The sequence below is a fragment of the Oncorhynchus tshawytscha genome, linkage group LG10 (genome assembly GCF_018296145.1).
Source record: "Oncorhynchus tshawytscha isolate Ot180627B linkage group LG10, Otsh_v2.0, whole genome shotgun sequence".
Lineage (NCBI taxonomy): Eukaryota > Metazoa > Chordata > Actinopteri > Salmoniformes > Salmonidae > Oncorhynchus > Oncorhynchus tshawytscha.
The window spans coordinates 58,756,111-58,778,678 of record NC_056438.1 but is presented as its reverse complement, the minus strand read 5'-3'; the positions used below and the strand labels follow the sequence as shown (position 1 = coordinate 58,778,678).

Below are 22,568 nucleotides of genomic sequence, written 5' to 3'. Positions count from 1 at the left end.
TGAGCAAGCAGTGAATTGTTACTTTCCCTCTGGCCAGTTCAGTTAAGTGAGTTTAGCTTCCAGGTGCCACCACTGCTGCCTGAGTGGGGATATGAGATATTAGAATACAATATTGGCCTCACAAAGTGGTAAGGAGGGGTCAGAGGTCAGGAGCAGTACAAAAGATAATCGAGGAAGGTAGAACTAGTGCTTGTGTATGATAATTTTTGGAGTAAAATTCTATGGGATTTACAGTACTTGGTTTTTGGCAATTGTAGTGCCCAATTGAGTAAAGTCAAACCGAAACCTTTCTTTAATACTAAGAAATGGTGCTTTCATTTAAATCTAGCTGCAGATTAACATTCCCAGTGTCACTGAGAGTGGAGCTCTTAACCTTTCTGGCTGCTGTTTGTAAAGTCAGTACAGTATGAGTCACACAGGATACATGTAAGGGAAGGCTATGGGCTGTGGTCACTTTGGCTGTAGTCAGCAGTAGGAATGCTCCACTCAGTCCCAGATTACCAGCTCTATCTGTGTTACATCATGTGCTCTCCTCTATGTTCTCACGCCAACAGTACCTGTACACAGTGCTGTCTCCACAAAATACATCCAGTATAAACAACTTTTTTTCCAAATGGGCTGCCTCAGGGTAAAGTTTCACAGAATTGTTTTTCTTTAACTGACATTATGGGTCTCTCCTGAAATGCACTAAATTCTGTATACTTTCCATAAGTGCTTTTTTGTTTTGTCATAAAACTTTACTTCACCAAAGTCATAAAACCTGTGGGCCAATTGCAACGTTTGAAAGCCACCAGATTATCGCCAGCTGATCTCTACTTAAACCATCAATATGCTCTAAAATCAATTTCAATTTCAATCAACATTAGCCAGGAATTTACCATTCCTAACGCAGATGTCGAGGATGTCTTTTAGTCTTGATTGCAGCCAAAAATAATGTAAGACTATTTCGCCCTCTGGTTAGTATTATCATCAGAACAATTTAGTCCTACTTTATGAGCATTCTACGGGCGATTTATCTATTTGACATTCATCCCATTCAACTAAAATTAAGTATTTCCTCATATACCACAGCAAATCAACTGAAGCAATCTACCAAACACATTGTGTGAATGGAAAACTAATGTTCTACTCTTATTTTGAATGGCATATATTATACTATTTTGCCATTTAAAGTGAAACTTTTTTTTAAATATAGACCTACTGCTTCTATATTTTTATACTTAAATAAGTATTTTTACATTCATCAGCCTTACGGTTTCCGATGCTCCTAATGGGTTGATATTTCAATGGGAGCGGGAGTAGAGAATCTAGACCAGCTGTCTGGTATCATAATCACTTGACACGGTAACAACAACGAGAGATCAACTGATCTGCTGGTTTGTCCTTGTGTGTTTCTAGTTGCAATCATGCTTAGTTTACCCTGCAGGTGCATGTAATCTTTCGTTTGAAGAAATCCAGTAGTAACCTTGAGCGTGTTAAATTCTGCCTGTTGGTTGCAATCAAGCCTGTCTTTCTAATCCAGTATGTGGATTGTCGAACATATTTGATTCTCTGTTGATTTCATTCAGTGAGCCTGAGTCTGAGGCAGTGTGTGTGGCTTGTCTGGACAAGACAGGACAGTTATCCCTGTCATTCATAATTGTGTTTATCAATGAGGAAGAGTTGGGCCTACTTCCTTTTTGGAAATGTAGGATGCCAATTGAGCTACAGAACCACAGTAGGCTACATGCTAATTATTTTGACTTAATGTTGCTTCCTGTTCTGAAAACTACCTCCATTGACATGCCAATTAAACATCAGACAATTTCAGATGGGATGAGGATGAGATTACCATCTGTTGGACATATTTGTTTTTCTGTGTCTGTGTAGAAGAGAAGAGAAGACAGAGGGGCTCTGTGGTTACAGTCAGGCTAACCACACTGTTTGTTTACAATGTGATCTTTCAATCCATTTCTGTGAGAAATGTTGTCTGCACTGACTTACTGTAGGTTCTTATCCTACAGTCGTGGCCAAATGTTTTGAGAATGACCCAAATATGAATTTTCAAAGTCTGCTGCCTTAGGTTGTATGATGGCAATTTGCATATACTCCAGAATGTTATGAAGAGTGATCAGATGAATTGCAATTAATTGCAAAGTCCCTCTTTGCCATGCAAATGAACTGAATCCCCAAAAAAACATTTCCACTGCATTTCAGCCCTGCCACAAAAGGACCAGCTGACATCAAGTCAGTGATTCTCTCGTTAAAACAGGTTTGAGTGTAGACGAGGACAAGGCTGGAAATCACTCTGTCATGCAGATTGAGTTCGAATAACAAAGTGGAAGCTTCAAAAGGAGGGTGGTGCTTGGAATCATAGTTCATCCTCTGTCAACCATGGTTACCTGCAAGGAAACACATGCTGTTATCATTGCATTATACAAAAAGGGCTTCACAGGCAAGGATATTGCTGCCAGTAAGATTGCACCTAAATCAACTATTTATCAGATCATCAAGAACTTCAAGCAGAGCGGTTCAATTGTTGTGAAGAAGGCTTCAGGGCGCCCAAAAAAGTCCATCAAGCGCCAGGACCTTCTCCTAAAGTTGATTCAGCTGCGGGATTGGGGCACCACCAGTACAGAGCTTGCTCAGGAATGGAAGCAGGCAGGTGTGAGTGAATATGCATGCACAGTGAGGCGAATACGTTTGGAGGCTGGCCTGGGGTCAAGAAAGGCAGCAAAGAAACTGGAGCTTCTCTCCAGGAAAAACATCAGGAACAGACTGATATTCTGCAAAAGGTACAGGGATTGGACTGCTGAGGACTGGGGTAAAGTCATTCTCTGATAAATCCCCTTTCCGATTGTTTGGGGCGTCTGGAAAAAAGCTTGTCCGGAGAAGACAAGGTGAGCGCTACAATCAGTCCTGTGTCATGCCAACAGTAAAGAATCCTGAGACCGTACATGTGTGGGGTTGCTTCTCAGCCAAGGGAGTGGGCTCACTCACAATTTTGCCTAAGAACACAGCCATGAATAAAGAATGGTACCAACACATCCTCCTAGAGCAACTTCTCCCAACCATCCAGGAACAGTTTGGTGACGAACAATATATTTTCCAGCATGATGGAGCACATTGCCAAAAGGCAAAAGTGAGGTGGACAAACAAAAACCCATAAATTCTGACAAACTCCAAGCATTGATTAAGCAAGAATGGACTGCCATCAGTCAGGATGTGGCCCAGAAGTTAATTGACAGCATGCCAGGGCCGATTGCAGAGGTCTTGAAAAAGAAGGGTCAACACTGCAAATATTGACACTTTGCATCAACGTCATGTAATTGTCAATAAAAGCCTTTGAGACTTATGAAATGCTTGTAATTATACTTCAGTATTCTATAGTAACATCTGTCAAAAATATCTAAAGACACTGAGGCAGCAAACTTTGGAAATTAATATTTGTGTCATTCTCAAAACTTTTGGCCACGACTGTACATAGACAGAAATAAGAGTAAGGCATTCAACATAAATTGATTACTGAGGCTGTTGAAATCCTGTTCACAGGACACTGCGGGCCAACACACAGTCATCCTGAAGCTCCTTAAAGGTGGCTACAAGCTCCACTCTGTCGATAGACGCGCATGCATGTGTAAGGGGGGAACCAGGTTTTTGGGGGCAGCGCTCTCTTTTGTCCACATCGTCGTTGCGTTCCACCCAGAGAGGAAGTCTGTCTTGTGTAGTACATATCTACTAGGGGGCTTGGGGAGCCAGAGTAGTTTACCAAGCAAGAGGGTCCTTGTGTGGTGTATGTGCACTAGGGGGAGCCAGAGTAGCTTACGGAGCAAGAGGGTCCTTGTGTAGTGTATATCCACTAGGGGGAGCCAGAGTACCTTACCAAGCAAGAGGGTCCGAGGCACTCTAACTGTAGCTAGCAACAACATTTAAACTTCCGGATCCGGTGTTATATGCCTTTTTGTTGACGAATACTATTTAACTAGCTACATGCAAACATGTCTCTCTAAGAATTGCAATTGCTAGAGCTTGAACAGCGAGTTGAACTGCTCTTACTAAGAGAGGACGATGGAGAATACATGTCTCTTGTCCAACCAATGTGAAACATTGACGAGGAAAGACCTTTTCAATACTTTCTGATGTCGCCAGATTTGACAACTTGCTTCAGCCGCTTGCCCCTTATCTCACACGACAAATTTACAGCTTGCCTGTAAGTGCTGCAGAATGGCTGTCTGTGTCTTGTTGCAAGATATAAGCTAGGAATCTTGACATGTTGTACCATCTTCACAGAAGTGTGCCAGGCTATCTGGCATGTCCTTAAGGAGGATTTTGTTGCTTATCCTTCCGTGGCAAAATGGGCAGAAATCATCGGAGAGTTTGGGGATCGTTGGAATTATCCGTTTTGTGCGGAAGCTGTCGACGGAAAACATATTCAGATGCGAGCTCCAGCGAACTCGGGCAGCGAGTACTACAACTACAAGAGCTTTTCCTCAATAGTCCTGATGGCAGTCTGCAAAGCAAGGTAGCGCTTCACCATGATCGACATGGTCGGAAGGGAGATGTGGGAATCTTCTCACAAAGAAAGTTTGGCTCCCAACTCATTGCATTCCAGCTGCCGCTACCAAGACCAGAGTGCTTGCTGGGGACCCAAACACAGAGCCCATATGTCTTTTGTGGTAGATGAGGCATTCCCTCTGAGGGCAAACCTGATGCGACCATATCCAGGTATGATACACTAAATACGTATGACTATACATATGATGTGAAAAGAGTATGAGGATGGGGGCCTACAGTATGTCCAAAGCATAGGCTACACAGTTGTTACAGTACACATTTGATAGCTTTCATGTTCCTGTTCAATACTAATGGGGTACGCTTCTTTTATTCAAAGGTTCTTCAGGCCTTGATGAAGCCAAGAAGATTGACAACTACCGCCACTCAAGAACCAGACGAATTTCAGAGAAAGGTTTTGGGATCCTTGCTGGAATATGGAGGGTCCTGGGACGAGCTCTTGAGCTTGCCTCAGAGAAAGCTGAGGCCATTGTGAAGGCCTGCATGGCCCTCCACAACTACCTTTGCACCACAGACACTACAGACACTGACAACACTGTGCATCCACCCCACGTTTGTTGACCACTCCACAACGACTGGGGACCTGTGTCAAGGAGAGTGGAGACGGGTGGTAGAAGGGGACACCAGCTACCTGGACTCAAAAACATGTTGGCAGACAGGGCAACCAGTGTTGCTATAGAGGTGTGCAACAACCTAGAGAACTAATTCCTCACACCAGCTAGTCAAGTGTCTTTCTAGGATGCTGCGATCACGCATGGCACCCTACAGTAAATGTTGGAGTGTGTTTTGCAAAACATGTACACATATGTTCTCTTCCTCTGGTTGATTACTGTTTTATATGTCATGTTGTGAGCTCCACACTTTGGTTTGCAGTTGGATTTGGCTGTTTTACTTATTCACACTTTACAAATCACATAGTCTACCATAATGACAGTTACTTTATCCTTGTGTTTTAGTTTGTAATATCTTTTTTGGAGGCTAGACCCTTGTGAAATGTACCTAACCTTGTGTTATGTGTAGTGGCCTTTCAATGAATGGCTGTTCAGCTGTAGACAATAAGGCTAGACCTTGGAGCCATTTACCTAATTAACATAATACAAGGTTGTACATAGTCATGTGAAGTGACCTTTTAATGGAGACCTTCCTGCTATGGTACATGGTTGATAATGACTGTCCAGCTGTAGACAATAAGGACCCCCAAGACTTGAACCTCATCTACAGTTGAAGTCGGAAGTTTACATACACCTAGCCAAAAACTCAGTTTTTCACAATTCCTGACATTTAATCCCAGTAAATATTCCCTGTCTAAGGTCAGTTTAGGATCACCACTTTATTTTAAGAATGTGAAATGTCAGAATAATAGTAGAGACAATGATTTATTTCAGCTTTTATTTCTTTCATCACATTCCAAGTGGGTCAGAAGTTTACATACACTCAATTAGTATTTGGTAGCATTGCCTTTAAATTGTTTAACTTGGTTCAAACGTTTCAGGTAGCCTTCCACAAGCTTGGGTGAGTTGGGTGAATTTTGGCCCATTCCTCCTGACAGAGCTGGTGTAACTGAGTCAGGTTTCTAGGCCTCCTTGCTCTCAGATGCTTTTTCAGTTCTGCCCACAAATTATCTATATGATTGAGGTCAGGGCTTTGTGATGGCCACTCCAATACATTGACTTTGTTACCCTTAAGCCATTTTGCCACAACTTTGGAAGTATGCTTGGGGTCATTGTCCATTTGGAAGACCCATTTGCGACCATGCTTTAACTTCCTGACTGATGTCTTGAAATGTTACTTCAATATATCCACATAATTTCATACCTCAAGCCATCTATTTTGTGAAGTGCACCAGTCCCTCCTGCAGCAAAGCACCCCCACAAGATGATGATGCTAACCCCGTGCTTCACGGTTGGGATGGTGTTCTTCGGCTTACAAGCATAATCTTTTTTCCTCCTAACACAACGATGGTCATTATAGCCAAACAAACAGTTCTATTTTTGTTTCATCAGACCAGAGGGCATTTGTCCAAAAAGTACGATCTTTGTCCCCATGTGCAGTTGCAAACCGTAGTCTGGCTTTTTTTATGACGGTTTTGGAGCAGTGGCTTCTTCCTTGCTGAGCGGCCTTTCAGGTTATGTCTATTGGACACGTTTTACTGTGGATATAGATACTTTTGTTTCCTCCAGCATATTCACAAGGTAATTTGCTGTTGTTCTGGGATTGATTTGCACTTTTTGCACCTAGGTACGTTCATCTCTAGGAGACAGAACGTGTCTCCTTCCTGAGCGGTATGACGGCTGCGTGGTCCCGTGGTGTTATTACTTGCGTGCTATTGTTTGTACAGATGAACGTGGGTGGTACCTTCAGGTGATTGGAAATTGCTCCCAAGGATGAACCAGACTTGTGGAGGTCTACAATTTTTTCTGAGGTCTTGGCTGTTTTCTTTGGATTTTCCCATGATATCAAGCAAAGAGGCACTGAGTTAGAAGGTAGGCCTTGAAATACATCCACAGGTACACCTCCAATTGACTCAAATTATGTCAATTAGCCTATCAGAAGCTTCTAAAGCCATGACATAATTTTCTGGAATTTTCCAAGCTGTTTAAAGGCACAGTCAAGTTAGTGTATGTAAACTTCTGACCCACTGGAATTGTGATACAGTGAATTATAAGTGAAATAATCTGTGTAAACAATTGTTGGAAAAAATACTTGTGCCCTGCACAAAGTAGATGTCCTAACCAACTCCCAAAGCTATAGTTTGTTAACAAGACATTTGTGGAGTGGTTGGAAAACGAGTTTTAAAGACTCCAACCTAAGTGTATGGTAACTTCTGACTTAAACTGTACACAGCTCATGTACAAAGCAGTTCAAGTTTACTGAGTGACTGATTGGGAACAGTCATATGCTCTGCTACAAGTACAAATAACCAGACAAAGACATTTGCAGACCTTTTAGATTTTTTTTTACGATCATAAGCGGAAATATCAGGAGGAAAATGGTCCAATATAAAACACAATGTAATACACAGGTGAAAAGTATGATGAAAGGGGAAATAAGAGAAAAAACACAAAGTAAACAGCAATAAATTACCTAACACCTTAACATGTGAATGAGAAAATAAGTAAATATAAAAAAAAAAACATTCAAAATAACCCCAGTAAATGACCCACCACCTAAAGTGTAAATAAGAAAAAAGCACATAGCAGAAGTTTTTGAGGGGTAGGGTGCTCTGTCTCACTCGAGAACGAATGGAGTGGGGGTGCTCAGGAGTATTTCTGTCTGTAATAAAGCCCTTTTGTGTGGAAAAAAGTATTCGGATTGGTTAGGCCTGGTTCCAAAGCCCACCCATGGCTGCGCCCCTGCCCAGTCATGTGAAATCCATAGATTAGGGCCTAATGAATATATTTCAATTGACTGATTTCCTTCTATGAACTGTAACTCAGTTGCGTTTTATATTTTTGTTCAGTATACATCATCATGTCCCAGACAAACTGGAGACATTTATCAGGAGGAATACCTCCCATGGCACTATGTCATAGATGGCCTTTTCTGGACACTGCTGCCAGTTTCTGTAACTCCTGCTGGGGGGGGAGGGGACAATGCAAATAGTCTGAATGGCCATTTGATTAGATGTTCAGGAGTCTTATGGCTTGGGGATAGAAGCTGTTTATAAGCCTCTTGGAACTAGACTTGGCGCTCCGGTACCGTTTGTTGTGCAGTAGCAGAGAGAACAGTCTATGGCTGGATTCTTGACCAATTTTTAGGGCCTTCCTCTAACACCGCCTGGTATAGAGGTCCTGGATGGCAGGAAGCTTGGCCCCAGTGATGTACAGGGCCGTACGTACTCTGTAGTGCCTTGTGGTCGGAGGCCGAGCAGTTGCCATACCAGGCTGTGATGCAACCCATCACGATGCTCTTGATGGTGCAGTTGTAGAACCTTTTGAGGATCTGAGGCATGATCTGACCCATGCCAAATATTTTCAGTCTCCTGAGCGGGAATAGGTTTTGTCGTGCCCTCTTCACGACTGTCTTTGGCGTGGTGTATTCATGCATCTCAATAAACTATAACCTTAAAATGAAATGTTTTCCTTGTACAGTTGTGTAGATAGATTCATCACTGATCCTACTACCTTCATCCATGTCAGACTTACTCCCATCTGAGCTACCTGCCATGGCTACCTCATTCTCAGTACAGCTATGCACATCCACCAACCAAACACATTACTGCGTTCACTTTCGAAACCGAATGTTATGATCGAACACAAAATACAAAAAATGTCAGTGTCCAAAATCAAATACGCCGTCCGAAGCGACCTCAAAGGAGCGTATTACAAGGAGTCGCCCCTTTTGAGATGAAAAACGACATTGCAATGCTATGCTACGCTCCGTGCCCTCCGTCTCTGTAGTGTGTGAATTGAGCTTAACACTCAATAATTAGCCTATAGCCTTGGGGCATTCAACTGTTGTGTTATGACGTTCTGGGTTGAAGATATGCAGTATTTTGTTCTCGGTGAACCTACATTATGTTGGATATCTTATTTACAGTAATTGAACATACTGGTAGTTGTTATCATATAGTCTTATGGTGTTCTTCATGGTGTCATATGTCAGATAAGCGAATATCTGTCTTTACTGTAGACATGGTCTACTCAGCTGTACCTAATAGCTGTGTGATCGGAGCAGATAAATTAATAATAACTATGTTCTTATCTAGGTTACTCTGAGAAAGGAACCAGAGAGAATGAGAGTAAATTGAGACAACGTTTGTTTTAGGCAATAGTGTTCCATTTCCCACAATACCCTTATAATCCCCTTCCCCTCCAGGTTCCTATCCCAGATATTTAGTGGCATACAGGATGTCAAAAGGTTATGACGCAAGTGGACTGTTGGAGCCCTTTTTGTGTGGAAATAGTCCTCCTTTCAGGAAAAGGATGTTTGTTTGTGATGCTTGAAAGCTCTCTATTAAACGTACAGTATGTTTATCAATTGCACTTTGTCAAAGAGTTTGGTCATGAGGCCTTAACATGTATTCCAAAAAAACAAATTATAAAGACACAGGGCGAGACCCAGATGCAGACACTGTGTAACGATGTACGCTGAGAGTCGGGAAGCAAGTTCAGGGAGTGAATACTTTTAATAAATAAATGAACAAAACAAAAAAAACACAAGCAGCGCACCGACATGAAACCGGAACAGAAACAATGACGACTGTGGAAGAAACCAAAGGGAGTGACATACATAGGGCAGGTAATCAAGGAGGTGATGGGGTCCAGGTGAGTGTCATTATGCGCAAATGCGCGTAACAATGGTTACATAAACGAGCAGCCTGGTGACCTAGAGGCCGGAGAGGGAGCACATGTGACAGTACCCCCTCCCCAACGCGCGGGTCCAGCTGCAGGACTCCGACCATGATGATGATCCCGGGGATCAGGAGCTGACCGGTTACCTCTGCTAAGGTGTGGGAACCTATCGAACTGGCTGAGGTGTGGGAGCATGATGACCTAGAGCACCTGAGAGAGAGCATACGTGACACACAGGAGACAGATGGTTCAAGTCTCTGATATTTATTAAAATACAAGGGGCAGGTCGAGGACAGGCAGAATGCCAGAGTCCGAAAGGTACAGGGCGGCAGGCAGGCTCGAGGTCAGGGCAGGATGAATGGTCAGGCAGCCGGGCTAAGTGTCAGGACAAGCAGAAAAGGTCGGAACCGGGAGGGCTAAAAAACAGAGACTAGGAAAAACAAGAGCACAGCAAAAACATGCAAGTATGCTTGAAGAGACGAACTGGCACCAGAGAACTCAGGTATAAATACGCTGGGGAAGATGGGCGACACCGGGAGGGGGTGGAGACAAGCACAAAGTGAAACAGATCAGGGTGTGACCGAAATAGGACAGCACTCTAGTAAAGAAACTGAAATTGACATTTTTATTGCTGCCCAAACGTTTCAGGTATGAACCCTTCTTCAGCATGCAAGGCAATGGCAGTCAATGTCACAACAAGACCACACAGGTGGCCATAACATGTATTCCAATGTAAGGTCCATTGATTAATATGCGTGAATGAAATGGAATCAGAAAGGACATTGTAGGCTAATATGAGTGGTTTCAATATGTATTTATGACCTTTATTTTACAATCTTACTGGTGGATATAGGCCTAGAGGAGAGGAGAATTACGTGTTTGAGAACTAGAAGCCCAAGTGAAGGTGCCCGCTGGCCGCAGTCCACATCGTCACACGTTCTCTCTGTGACTTTTTCACCCACTGTTAATTTAAAAACTTTACCTGTAATTCTGTTACCGAATTTAGCATCTGCACTGTTCTTTCAGTAAATGTTTTTTTTGTGTGTGTGTGTGTGGGAATTGTTAAAAGTAGTTGTGATGTGCGTCTCGTGAGAGGTGTAGGAGTCAGGCGCAGGAGAGCAGGTATGTCTAAGAAACGTAATTTAATAATATAGTTCACCAATACAAAACGGTACAGACAAAAATACCCAAAATACGCTCCAACTACGCTCCACATACTCAGAAACTCGTGACATACAGTTATTAGGTACAGCTGAGTCATGTCTATAGGAACAAAACACAGTACCGACACTAAATACATGTGCGTAACTGTGAAAACATCAAAATACGAACGAGCAACAATAACCAGAAGTCTAATCCCGCACGAACTAAGGCAGGCAACAGGTTACCCTTATACAACACAGAATTAAACAAATGAAACCAGGTGTGAAAGGATCACAGACAAAACAAACAGCAAAGGAAAAAGGGATCGGTGGCGGCTAGTAAACCGCCGAGTGCCGCCTAAACAGGGAGAGGAGTTACCTTCAGTAGAAGTTGTGACAGTACCCCCCCCACCGATGTGTGGCTCCCGCAGCGCGCCGACGCCGGCCTCGAGGACGGCCCGGAGGACGAGGCGCAGAGCGATCCGGATGGAGGCGGTGAAACTCCCTTAGCATAGGTGGATCCAGTATGTCCTCCACCGGCACCCAGCATCTCTCCTTCAGACCGTACCCCTCCCAATCCACGAGGTACTGAAGGCCCCCCACCCGACGCCTCGAGTCCAGTATGGACCGAACTGCATACACCGGCGCCCCCCCCCCGATGTCCAGGGGGGGGGCGGAAGGATCTCCCGCACCTCATCTTCTTGAAGCGGACCAGCCACCACTGGCCTGAGGAGAGACACATGAAACGAGGGGTTAATACGGTAATAAGGGGGAGCTGTAACCTATAACACACCTCGTTTAATTCTCCTCAGGACTTTAAACGGCACCACAAACCGCGGACCCAGCTTCCGGCATGGCAGGCGGAGGGGCAGGTTTCGCCAGACCCGGTCCCCCAGTGCGAACACCGGGGACTCGCTGCGGTGGCAGTCAGCACTTGTCTTCTGCCACCCTTCGCCCTGTTTAAGGTACCCGTGGGTGGCCTCCCAGGTCTCCCTTGAGCGTCTCACCCAATCGTCCACCACAGGAGCCTCGGTTTGGCTCTGATGTCATGGTGCCAGAACCGGCTGATAGCCCAACACACATTGGAAGGGCGACAGGTTCGTAGAAGAGTGGCGGAGTGAATTCTAGGCCACCTCTGCCCAGGGGATGTACTCCCCTGGCCGGTCCTGGTAATACGACCGCAGAAACCTACCCACATCCTGGTTCACTCTCTCCACCTGCCCATTACTCTCAGGGTGAAAACCTGAGGTAAGGCTGACCGAGACCCCCAAATGTTCCATGAATGCCTTCCACACCCTGGACATGAACTGGGGACCCCGATCAGAAACAATGTCCTCAGGCACCCCGTAGTGCCGGAAGACGTGAGTAAACAGGGCTTCCGCCGTCTGTAGGGTCGTAGGGAGACCGGGCAAAGGGAGGAGATGACAAGACTTAGAAAACCAATCCACAATGACCAGGATCGTGGTGTTGCCCTGTGACGGTGGCAGATCGGTCAAGAAGTCAACCGACAGGTGTGACGAAGGCCGCTGTGGAACGGGAAGGGGTCGTAACTTCCCTCTGGGCAGGTGCCTAGGAGCCTTGCACTGAGCGCACACCGAGCAGGAGGCCACATAAACCCTCACGTCCTTGGCTAGGGTGGACCACCAGTACTTCCCACTAAGACATCACACCATCCTACCGATCCCCGGGTGACCAGAGGAGGGGGACGTGTGAGCCCACCAAATTAGCCTGTCTCTAACCTCCAGCGGAACGTACACCCGTCCAGCTGGACACTGGTGGCGTAGGCTCAACACGCGATGCTCGCTCGATGTCTGCGTCCACCTCCCACCTCACAGGTGCCACTAGACAAGAAGCCGGGAGGATGGGCGCAGGATCCACTCCTCTGTATCATATAGTCGGGACAGTGCGTCTGCCTTAGTGTTCTGGGAGCCTGGTCTATAGAAGATGGTAAACCTAAATCGGGTGAAAAACATGGCCCACCTTGCCTGACGAGGGGTCAGTCTCCTTGCTGCTCGAATGTACTCTAGATTACGATGGTCAGTCCAGATGAGAAAAGGGTGTTGAGCCCCCTCAAACCAATGTCTCCACACCTTCAGGGCCCTGACAACAGCCAGCAGCTCCCGATCCCCCACGTCATAGTTTCGCTCCGCCGGGCTGGGCTTCTGAGAAAAGAAAGCACATGGGCGCAGGTTTGGTGGCGTACCCGAGCGCTGTGAGAGCACGGCTCCAACCCCAGCCTCGGATGCGTCCACCTCCACTATGAATGCAAAAGAGGGGTTCGGATGCGCCAGCACGGGAGCAGAGGTAAAAAGAGCCTTCAGGCGACCAAAAGCCCTGTCCGCCTCAGCCGACAACCCCAGATGCACCGGCCCCCCCTTCAGCAGTGACGTAATGGGAGCAGCCACCTGCACAAAACCCAGGATAAACCTCCGGTAGTAATTGGCAAACCCTAAGAACCACTGCACCTCCTTTACCGTGGTTGGAGTCTGCCAATTACGCACGGCTGCAATGCGGTCACACTCCATCACCAACCCCGATGTGGAAATGCGATACCCAAGGAAGGAGACGGCCTGTTGGAAGAACAAGCATTTCTCAGCCTTGATATACAGGTCATGCTCCAACAGTCGCCCAAGTACCCTGCGCACCAGAGACACATGCACGGCGCATGTAGCGGAATAGACCAGAATATCATCGATGTAAACAACCACACCCTGCCCATGCAGGTCCCGGAGAATCTCGTCTACAAAAGATTGGAAGACTGCTGGAGCATTCTTCAACCCGTACGGCATGACGAGGTACTCATAATGGCCAGATGTGTTACTAAACGCTGTCTTCCACTCATCTCTCTTCCAGATATGCACCAAGTTATATGCACTCCTGAGATCCAGTTTTGTGAAAAAACGTGCTCCGTGAAATGACTCAATCACCGTGGCAATGAGAGGTAGCGGGTAACTATACCCCACAGTGATGGATTTTAGACCTCTATAGTCAATGCAGGCACACAGCCCTCCCACCTTTTTCTTCACAAAAAAGAAACTCGAGGAGGCAGGTGAGATGGAGGGCCGAATGTACCCCTGCCCCAGAGATTCAGATATGTATGTCTCCATAGCCACCGTCTCATCCTGTGACAGGGGATACACGTGATTCCTGGGAAGTGTAGCGCCTACCAGGAATTTATCGCACAATTCCCTCGTCGAGGAGTTTGTAATTGGGTCGCCCTCTTTTTACAAAAGGCGGTAGCCAAATCAGCATATTCTGAGGGAATGCGCACAGTAGAGACTTGGTCTGGACTCTCCACCGTCGTAGCACCGATGGAAACTCCTACACACCTGCCTGAGCACTCCTCTGACCACCCCTTTAGAGCCCTCTGTTGCCACGAAATCCTGGGGTTGTGACTGGCAAACCAGGGGATCCCCAGCACCACCGGAAATGCAGGAGAATCAATGAGGAAGAGACTAATTCTCTCCTCATGACCCTCTTGCGTGACCATGACCAGTGGAGCCATAGCCTCCCTGACTAGCCCTGACCCTAATGGTCGGCTATCTAAGGCGTGCACTGGGAAGGGTTTGTCAAGCTGAACAAGGGGGATCCCTAACCTATGCGCTAAACCACGGTCAATAAAATCCCCCGCCTCGCTTGAATCTACTAGCGCCTTATGCCGGGAAAGAGGGGAAAATTCAGGAAAACCAATCAATACATACATGTGACCAACAGGGGGCTCTGGGTGAGCTTGGTGCCGACTCACCTGAGGTGTCCGAGCAGTACTCGGCCTGGCATCTCGACTCCCTGGAGGGACCCCTCACCACCGGTCAGCAGTGTGCCCTCTGCGACCACAGCTGGCACAGGAAAGGCCACCTCCTCCGGTCGCCCTCGCTGCAGCACCTCCTAGCTCCATGGGCGTTGGAGTGGAGGAACTGGGGGATGGAACTAATAGAACTCAATCTGGACATCCGCGGGCCGCCAGCAAGTTGTCTAACCGAATGGACATGTCAATCAGCTGGTCCAAGGAGAGGGTGGTGTCTCTACAGGCCAGCTCCCTACGGACGTCCTCATGCAAACTGCACCTATAGTGATCAATCAAGGCCCTGTCGTTCCATCCCACGCCAGCGGCCAAGGTCCGGAACTCTAGAGCAAAGTCCTGAGCACTCCTCTTCTCCTGCTTCAGATGGAACAGCCGTTCACCCGCCGCTCGGCCCTCAGGTGGGTCATCGAACACGGCCCGAAAGCGGCGGGTGAACTCTGGGTAGTAGTCCCTTGCCGAGTCAGGATCGTTCCATACTGCGTTGGCCCACTCCAGGGCTTTACCTGAGAGGCAGGAGACAAGGGCGTTCACGCTCTCACCTCCCGAATGGAGCCGGATGAACGGTTGCCAGGTATACAGTGCCTTGCGAAAGTATTCGGCCCCCTTGAACTTTGCGACCTTTTGCCACATTTCAGGCTTCAAACATAAAGATATAAAACTGTATTTCTTTGTGAAGAATCAACAACAAGTGGGACACAATCATGAAGTGGAACGACATTTATTGGATATTTCAAACTTTTTTAACAAATCAAAAACTGAAAAATTGGGCGTGCAAAATTATTCAGCCCCCTTAAGTTAATACTTTGTAGCGCCACCTTTTGCTGCGATTACAGCTGTAAGTCGCTTGGGGTATGTCTCTACCAGTTTTGCACATCGAGAGACTGAAATTTTTTCCCATTCCTCCTTGCAAAACAGCTCAAGCTCAGTGAGGTTGGATGGAGGGCATTTGTGAACAGCAGTTTTCAGTTCTTTCCACAGATTCTCGATTGGATTCAGGTCTGGACTTTGACTTGGCCATTCTAACATCTGGATATGTTTATTTTTGAACCATTCCATTGTAGATTTTGCTTTATGTTTTGGATCATTGTCTTGTTGGAAGACAAATCTCCGTCCCAGTCTCAGGTCTTTTGCAGACTCCATCAGGTTTTCTTCCAGAATGGTCCTGTATTTGGCTCCATCCATCTTCCCATCAATTTTAACCATCTTCCCTGTCCCTGCTGAAGAAAAGCAAGCCCAAACCATGATGCTGCCACCACCATGTTTGACAGTGGGGATGGTGTGGTCAGGGTGATGAGCTGTGTTGCTTTTACGCCAAACATAACGTTTTGCATTGTTGCCAAAAAGTTCAATTTTGGTTTCATCTGACCAGAGCACCTTCTTCCACATGTTTGGTGTGTCTCCCAGGTGGCTTGTGGCAAACTTTAAACGACACTTTTTATGGATATCTTTAAGAAATGGCTTTCTTCTTGCCACTCTTCCATAAAGGCCAGATTTGTGCAATATACGACTGATTGTTGTCCTATGGACAGAGTCTCCCACCTCAGCTGTAGATCTCTGCAGTTCATCCAGAGTGATCATGGGCCTCTTGGCTGCATCTCTGATCAGTCTTCTCCTTGTATGAGCTGAAAGTTTAGAGGGACGGCCAGGTCTTGGTAGATTTGCAGTGGTCTGATACTCCTTCCATTTCAATATTATCGCTTGCACAGTGCTCCTTGGGATGTTTAAAGCTTGGGAAATCTTTTTGTATCCAAATCCGGCTTTAAGCTTCTTCACAACAGTATCTCGGACCTGCCTGGTGTGTTCCTTGTTCTTCATGATGCTCTCTGCGCTTTTAACGGACCTCTGAGACTATCACAGTGCAGGTGCATTTATACGGAGACTTGATTACACACAGGTGGATTGTATTTATCATCATTAGTCATTTAGGTCAACATTGGATCATTCAGAGATCCTCACTGAACTTCTGGAGAGAGTTTGCTGCACTGAAAGTAAAGGGGCTGAATAATTTTGCACACCCAATTTTTCAGTTTTTGATTTGTTAAAAAAGTTTGAAATATCCAATAAATGTCGTTCCACTTCATGATTGTGTCCCACTTGTTGTTGATTCTTCACAAAAAAATAGTTTTATATCTTTATGTTTGAAGCCTGAAATGTGGCAAAAGGTCGCAAAGTTCAAGGGGGCCGAATACTTTCGCAAGGCACTGTAAGTCCATCTGGAGTAAGAACCCCTGGCACCCGGCCACCGTCCCATCGTACTCCCTGGGGAGTGCGAGTTGAATCCCACTGGGCCCAGGCAATGAAGGAGAGGGTAGTGGTACTGGTTGGGTTGTGGCTGATGGAGGCGTGGGAAGGCCACCTCTCTCCCATCTTTTCATTGTCGCCATCACCTGATCCATTGCGGTCCCCAGCCGGTGTAACACTGCTGTGTGGTGTTGAATGCGCTCCTCCATGGACCCTGGGAGTGCGTCCGCTCCTGCTGACTCCATATCTGGTGCGGGATTCTGTGGTGATGTGCGTCTCGGTGAGAGGTGTAGAAGTCAGGCGCAGGAGAGCAGGTATGTCTGAGAAGCGTAACTTAATAATATAGTCCACCAATACAAAACGGTACAGACAAAAATCCCCAAACTATGCTCCACATACTCAGAAACTCGTGCAACCGCACGGAGGAACAAAACACAGTACCGACACTAAATACACGTGCATAACTGTGAAAACATTCAAATACGAACGAGCAACAATAACCACAAGTCTAATCCTGCACGAACTAAGGCAGGCAACAGGTTACCCTTATACAACACAGAATTAAACACAAATGAAACCAGGTGTGAAAGGATCACAGACAAAACAAACAGAAAAGGAAAAAGGGATTGGTGGCTTCTAGTAAACCGGCAACGCCGAGCGCCGCCCGAACAGGGAGAGGAGTTACCTTCGGTAGAAGTCGTGACAGTAGTCCTTATGTTTGTAAAGTTAAACATTGGTTTTGTTGTGGCAGTCTCAGCGTCATTCCGTTACTGTGGAATTGCCCTTGGTAATGAAAGTGTGTCTCATCAAGTTACTGTAGCTGCAAAGAGTGTCAATAAGCTTTAATTCTGAACGCTTGAATCAGAGCTCTTGTGAAACGGGGACCTCTTTTGGCAAGGCTTTTCATAGCGTGGCGTGTGGGATAGAGCTTTTCATTGAAACATAAGTAGTACCTCATCTAATCGTGTGATGTGTCATTTGAAATATGGCATCAGATGTGCGAGTCATCACCACAGCAGACCTTTCAATGTCACTGTCAGACGCCCTTTCAGGTCCATGTTATTTATATGCCAGACAACAACTCAGCAGTCTATTGACTTTGGTGTGGCTTGCACTTTTCACTTCCCAGAGGATCGGGTATACATGGATGGATTATTTCTTGACGTCCTCTGTCTCAGCTACTCCATAATGATTTCCATTTGAGCTGTTAAATGTAAAAAGTACAGAAGACTCGGATTATGTGTGAGGATTTTTGCAGCCTGTATACTGTTTACACACGTTTTATGCTAAGCTAATAGGTGAGTGGAATAAATGTGTCAAATCAAATTGTATTTGTCACAATCACGTGTTTAGCAGATGTTATTGCGGATGTAGCGAAATTATTGTGTCTCTAGCTCTAACAGTGCAGTAATATCTAACAGTAATATCTAACAATTTCACAACAATACACACATCTAAATTAAAGGAATGGAATGAAGGATATTTTAATATCGGGCGAGCAATGTCAGAGCGGCATAGACTAAGATACAGTAGAATAGGATAGAATACAGTATATACATACAGTATATATGAGATGAGTAATGCAAAATATGTAAACATTATTAAAGTGACTAGTGTTCCATTATTAAAGTGGCCAGTGATTCCAAGTCTATGTATATAGGTCAGCAGCCTCTAATGTGCTAGTGATAGCTATTTAACAGAATTTAACAGTCTGATGACCTTGAGATAGAAGCTGTTTTTCTGTGTCTCGGTTCCAGTTTTGATGCACCTGTCCTGACCTCATCTTGTGGATGATAGCTGGGTGAACAGGCCTTGGCTCACATGGTTGTTGTCCTTGATGATCTTTTTGGCCTTCCTGTGACATTGGGGGCTGTAGGTGTCCTGGCGGGCAGGTAGTGTGCCCCCGGTAATGCATTGGGCAGACCACACCACCCTCTGGAGAGCCCTGCGGTTGCGGGTGGTGCAGTTGCCGTACCAAGCGGTGATACAACACGACAGGATTCTCTCAATTGTGCGTGTGTGTGCGCGCGCGTGTGTGTGTGTGTAGGGTCATGGTCTGTAAGCTCATTGAGCTGTGTTTCAGGGCACAGAATTAAAGTAGCTAAAGCTGCACCCTCCCCCTCCCTTCCCCTCTCTACCCCACTCCCTCCTCTACCCCTCCCTCCAGTGAGTGGATGAGGGGTCAGGAGCGCAAGGGCTGATGCTGCTCCACTGCCTCCAGACAGGACAAAGAAAGGATGTCCACAACTCTGGAGCAGCTGATTCCCAGGGCACCAAAGACACGTTAATCAAATCTGCTACAGAAAGCTACCTAGCGCAGAACAGACAGACATTCATAGAGAACTGTGTTACACAGATTCAAGTCAACCCAGTTGAAGGGGGGCTAGGCAGAGCGGACTGAGGTCTGTAACTACTGAGGTTTCCAGTAGCATACTGGAAGAGTGTTGTGGACCACAGCTGCACCTCCCCCCTGGTATGGAGCGTGGGGAGGGTTCACGACGATCAGGTGAGCTCATCTGTGTGATAAACCCTATGAAATAATCAGGATGGACATATTTGCATATTCACAATCTGGTCTGTAGTAAGAATTTTGCTCATGACCACAGCTGTTTGTCTTGTTGTGGAAGCTTTGGTTAAGCCATCATCATGTATGTGTTTGTTAGGTCTGTCCTTGTGTATTGTACTGTAGTTAGTCTGTGATACGTATATCTGCGTTTGCATTAGTGCTGGGGGGACCGAGGGTTAAATATAGGGATTTGATATCTCTCTCTGTCTCTGTGTCTGTGCGTCTTACCTTCAGGCTCAGGTGTGCTAGGCTAGGCAGCTTATGAATCTGCCACTGTGGAGGCTTAACGAGTTATAAACAGCTCTCATTGTCATTTATTATCATAGAGGCCGCACCACTTCACTTCACACTACCCGATGAGATTGTGTCGTTGTGTGGACAGATTTTTCAACATTTGGGTGGCTTTAAATAGTGAAAATGTCTGTTAAATCAGCCAAATGGTTCATATTTGAGCGAGAGAGATTTTGTCTACATTGGCGTTAAATTAAGATATTCCTAGTGTTTGAGATTCTTACCTTGAAGTTATTCACTTACGCCAACTTACGCAAAATGTGTTATTATCATACAATTTGGCAAGTACTTCTACTGTATGTTCAACTCTGTTAATCTCTGTCAACAGAACAAACATACTGTAAATCAACAGGATTATCTCCCAGAATTAATGCATAAACCTGAACCTGTCCACCTCCCTAGATTGACACAGTGTCAGCTCCCCTTTGTCTAATTTAATGATGTAGCCTGATATAACTGGTACCTGTGCCTTCCCTGTGTCTGGAATGAACAGAGCAGATGGCGATGGATGGTTCTACCAATGCCCTCGTCTTATCTTCGGAAGACTGGCTTGCTTTCCTTAGCCTACTGTAAAATGTCCTGGCTGTCTGTCAATTGTATTTAGTGTGCTAGTTTTGGTTTGCCAAACTCATGTCATTAGAAACAGCGACTGTGGAAAGAGACTACCCACTGGAAACAAACTGTTTGAATCAACATTGTTTCAACGTAATTTGTCAACGTATTGTGATGTGGAATCTCTACCTGGAAAAAATATATTGGATTCGAACCACAGGATTATGTCATCATTGTAACCAATTTTTAGCATAGACAAACCTTGTAAAATATGTTGAATTTTAACCTTCGAAACAATGTCAGATCTTAAACATTATATCCACTATATGTATATCATCACTTTGGCTATACAGTAAATAGCCTAATAACTTGTCGTCACGTTAACAAATTATGTTGGATTCACGTCCCCAACTAAACCCAAAATAAAAGTTAAAGAATAGGATTAAGCCATTGGCTCAGATTAAATTATCCAAGCATTATACATGGTATGACCAAAAGTATGTGGACAACATCTCATTCCAACAGCATGGGCATTAATATGGAATTTGTTTCCCCTTTGCTGCTATAACAGCCTCTACTGTTCTGAGAAGGCTTTCCACTCGATGATGGAACATTGGAAAGGGCCTTCCCCAAACTGTTACCACAAAGTTGGAAGAACATAATCGTCTAGAATGTCATTGTATGCTGCAGTATAAACATTTCCCTTTACTGGAACTAAGGGCCCTAGCCTGAATCATAAAAAACAGCCCCAGACCATTATTCCTCCTCCACAAAACTTTACAGTTGGAATAATGCATTCGGGCAGGTAGCGTTCTACTGGCATCCACCAAACCCAAATTCGTCCGTCGGACTGCCAGATGGTGAAGCGTGATTCATCACTCCAGAGAACGCGTTTCCTCTGCTCCAGAGACCTATGGCAGGGAGCTTTACACCACTCCAGCCGACGCTTGTCATTGCGCATGGTGATCTTAGGCTTGTGTGTGGCTGCTCAGCCATGGAAACCCATTTCATGAAGCTCCTGACGATCAGTTATTGCGCTGACTCCTAGTGAGTGTTGCTACCGAGGACAGATGATTTTTATGCTCTTCAGCACTCGGCGGTCCTGTTTTATGAGCTTGTGTGGCCGACCACTTTGCGGCTGAGCCTTTGTTGCTCCTAGATATTTCCATTTCACAATAACAGCACTTACAGTTGACCGCGGCAGCTCTAGCAGGGCCGAAATTTGACAAACTGACTTGTTGGAAAGGTGGTATCCTATGACGGTGCCACGTTGAAAGTCATGGAGTTCTTCGGTAAGGCCATTCTACTGCCAATGTTTCACTATGAAGATTGCATGTCTGTGTGCTCGATTTTATACACGTGTCAGCAATGGATGTGGCTGAAATAGCCGAATCCACTAATTTGAAGGGTTATCTACTGTAACTATAAATGTCTTCTTATGCAATCATAGAAACCGTGCATGTCTGTGGAGATCTTCACAATTGCTATAATAATCTGTGCAGAATCTCGAACAGCATTGATCACTTGCACTATGTAATTTTTATATAATCTCAACTGCAATCCAGGTCATTTGGTTGTTGTAACGTATACGCTTGGAGTCAGGAAGAAAGTGCTGAAGGTGAGTTTAATGATGAGAGACGGCAGATAAACAAAACAGGAGACTCATACTGACCAAAACCAACACGGCCTGATGACTGAGGCTACTGAGGGTTAACTAAAGGGAGAGTCAAGGTGATGAGATCCAGGTGTGCATAACGATGGGGAGCAGGTGTGCTTAATGATGGTTGCCAGGTGTGCGTTATGATAGTTGCCAGGACTGGTGGTTAGTAGACTGGCGACGTCTAGCGCTGGAGCAGGAGTAGGCGTGACAGTTGTGCTATTAACAGTGATAACACATTAAGTCAGGGTTTCCCAAGCTCAGTCTGCGGGGCCCCAAGGGGTGGATGTTTTGGTTTTTGCCCTAGCACTACACAGCTGATTCAAATAATCAACTAATCATCAAGCTTTGAATCAGCTGTGTATTGTTAGGGCAAAAACAAAGATGTGCACCCCTTGGGGTTTGGGAAACACTGCATTTAAGTTGCTGTATAAATATCTGAAATTGTATTCCCATTTGAACTTTGTTGTGT

General features: G+C 45.5%; 1 protein-coding gene across 3 annotated transcripts in view; it reads left to right on the top strand.

Annotated features, from left to right (window-relative positions):
• The window catches only part of LOC112260533 (solute carrier family 12 member 7), a 49,048-nt gene that overhangs the window by 2,225 nt on the left and 24,255 nt on the right, over nucleotides 1-22,568 (top strand). The window contains exon 1 of one of the 3 annotated variants that reach the window (XM_024435716.2): nucleotides 19,210-19,536. The exons of the other annotated variants lie outside the window; for them this stretch is intronic. Within the exon in view, the coding sequence (XP_024291484.1) occupies nucleotides 19,506-19,536 (31 nt within the window). The 5' untranslated portion in view covers nucleotides 19,210-19,505. Of the gene's footprint in view, nucleotides 1-19,209; nucleotides 19,537-22,568 lie in introns of those variants that run through there. 3 annotated transcript variants of the gene reach the window in all.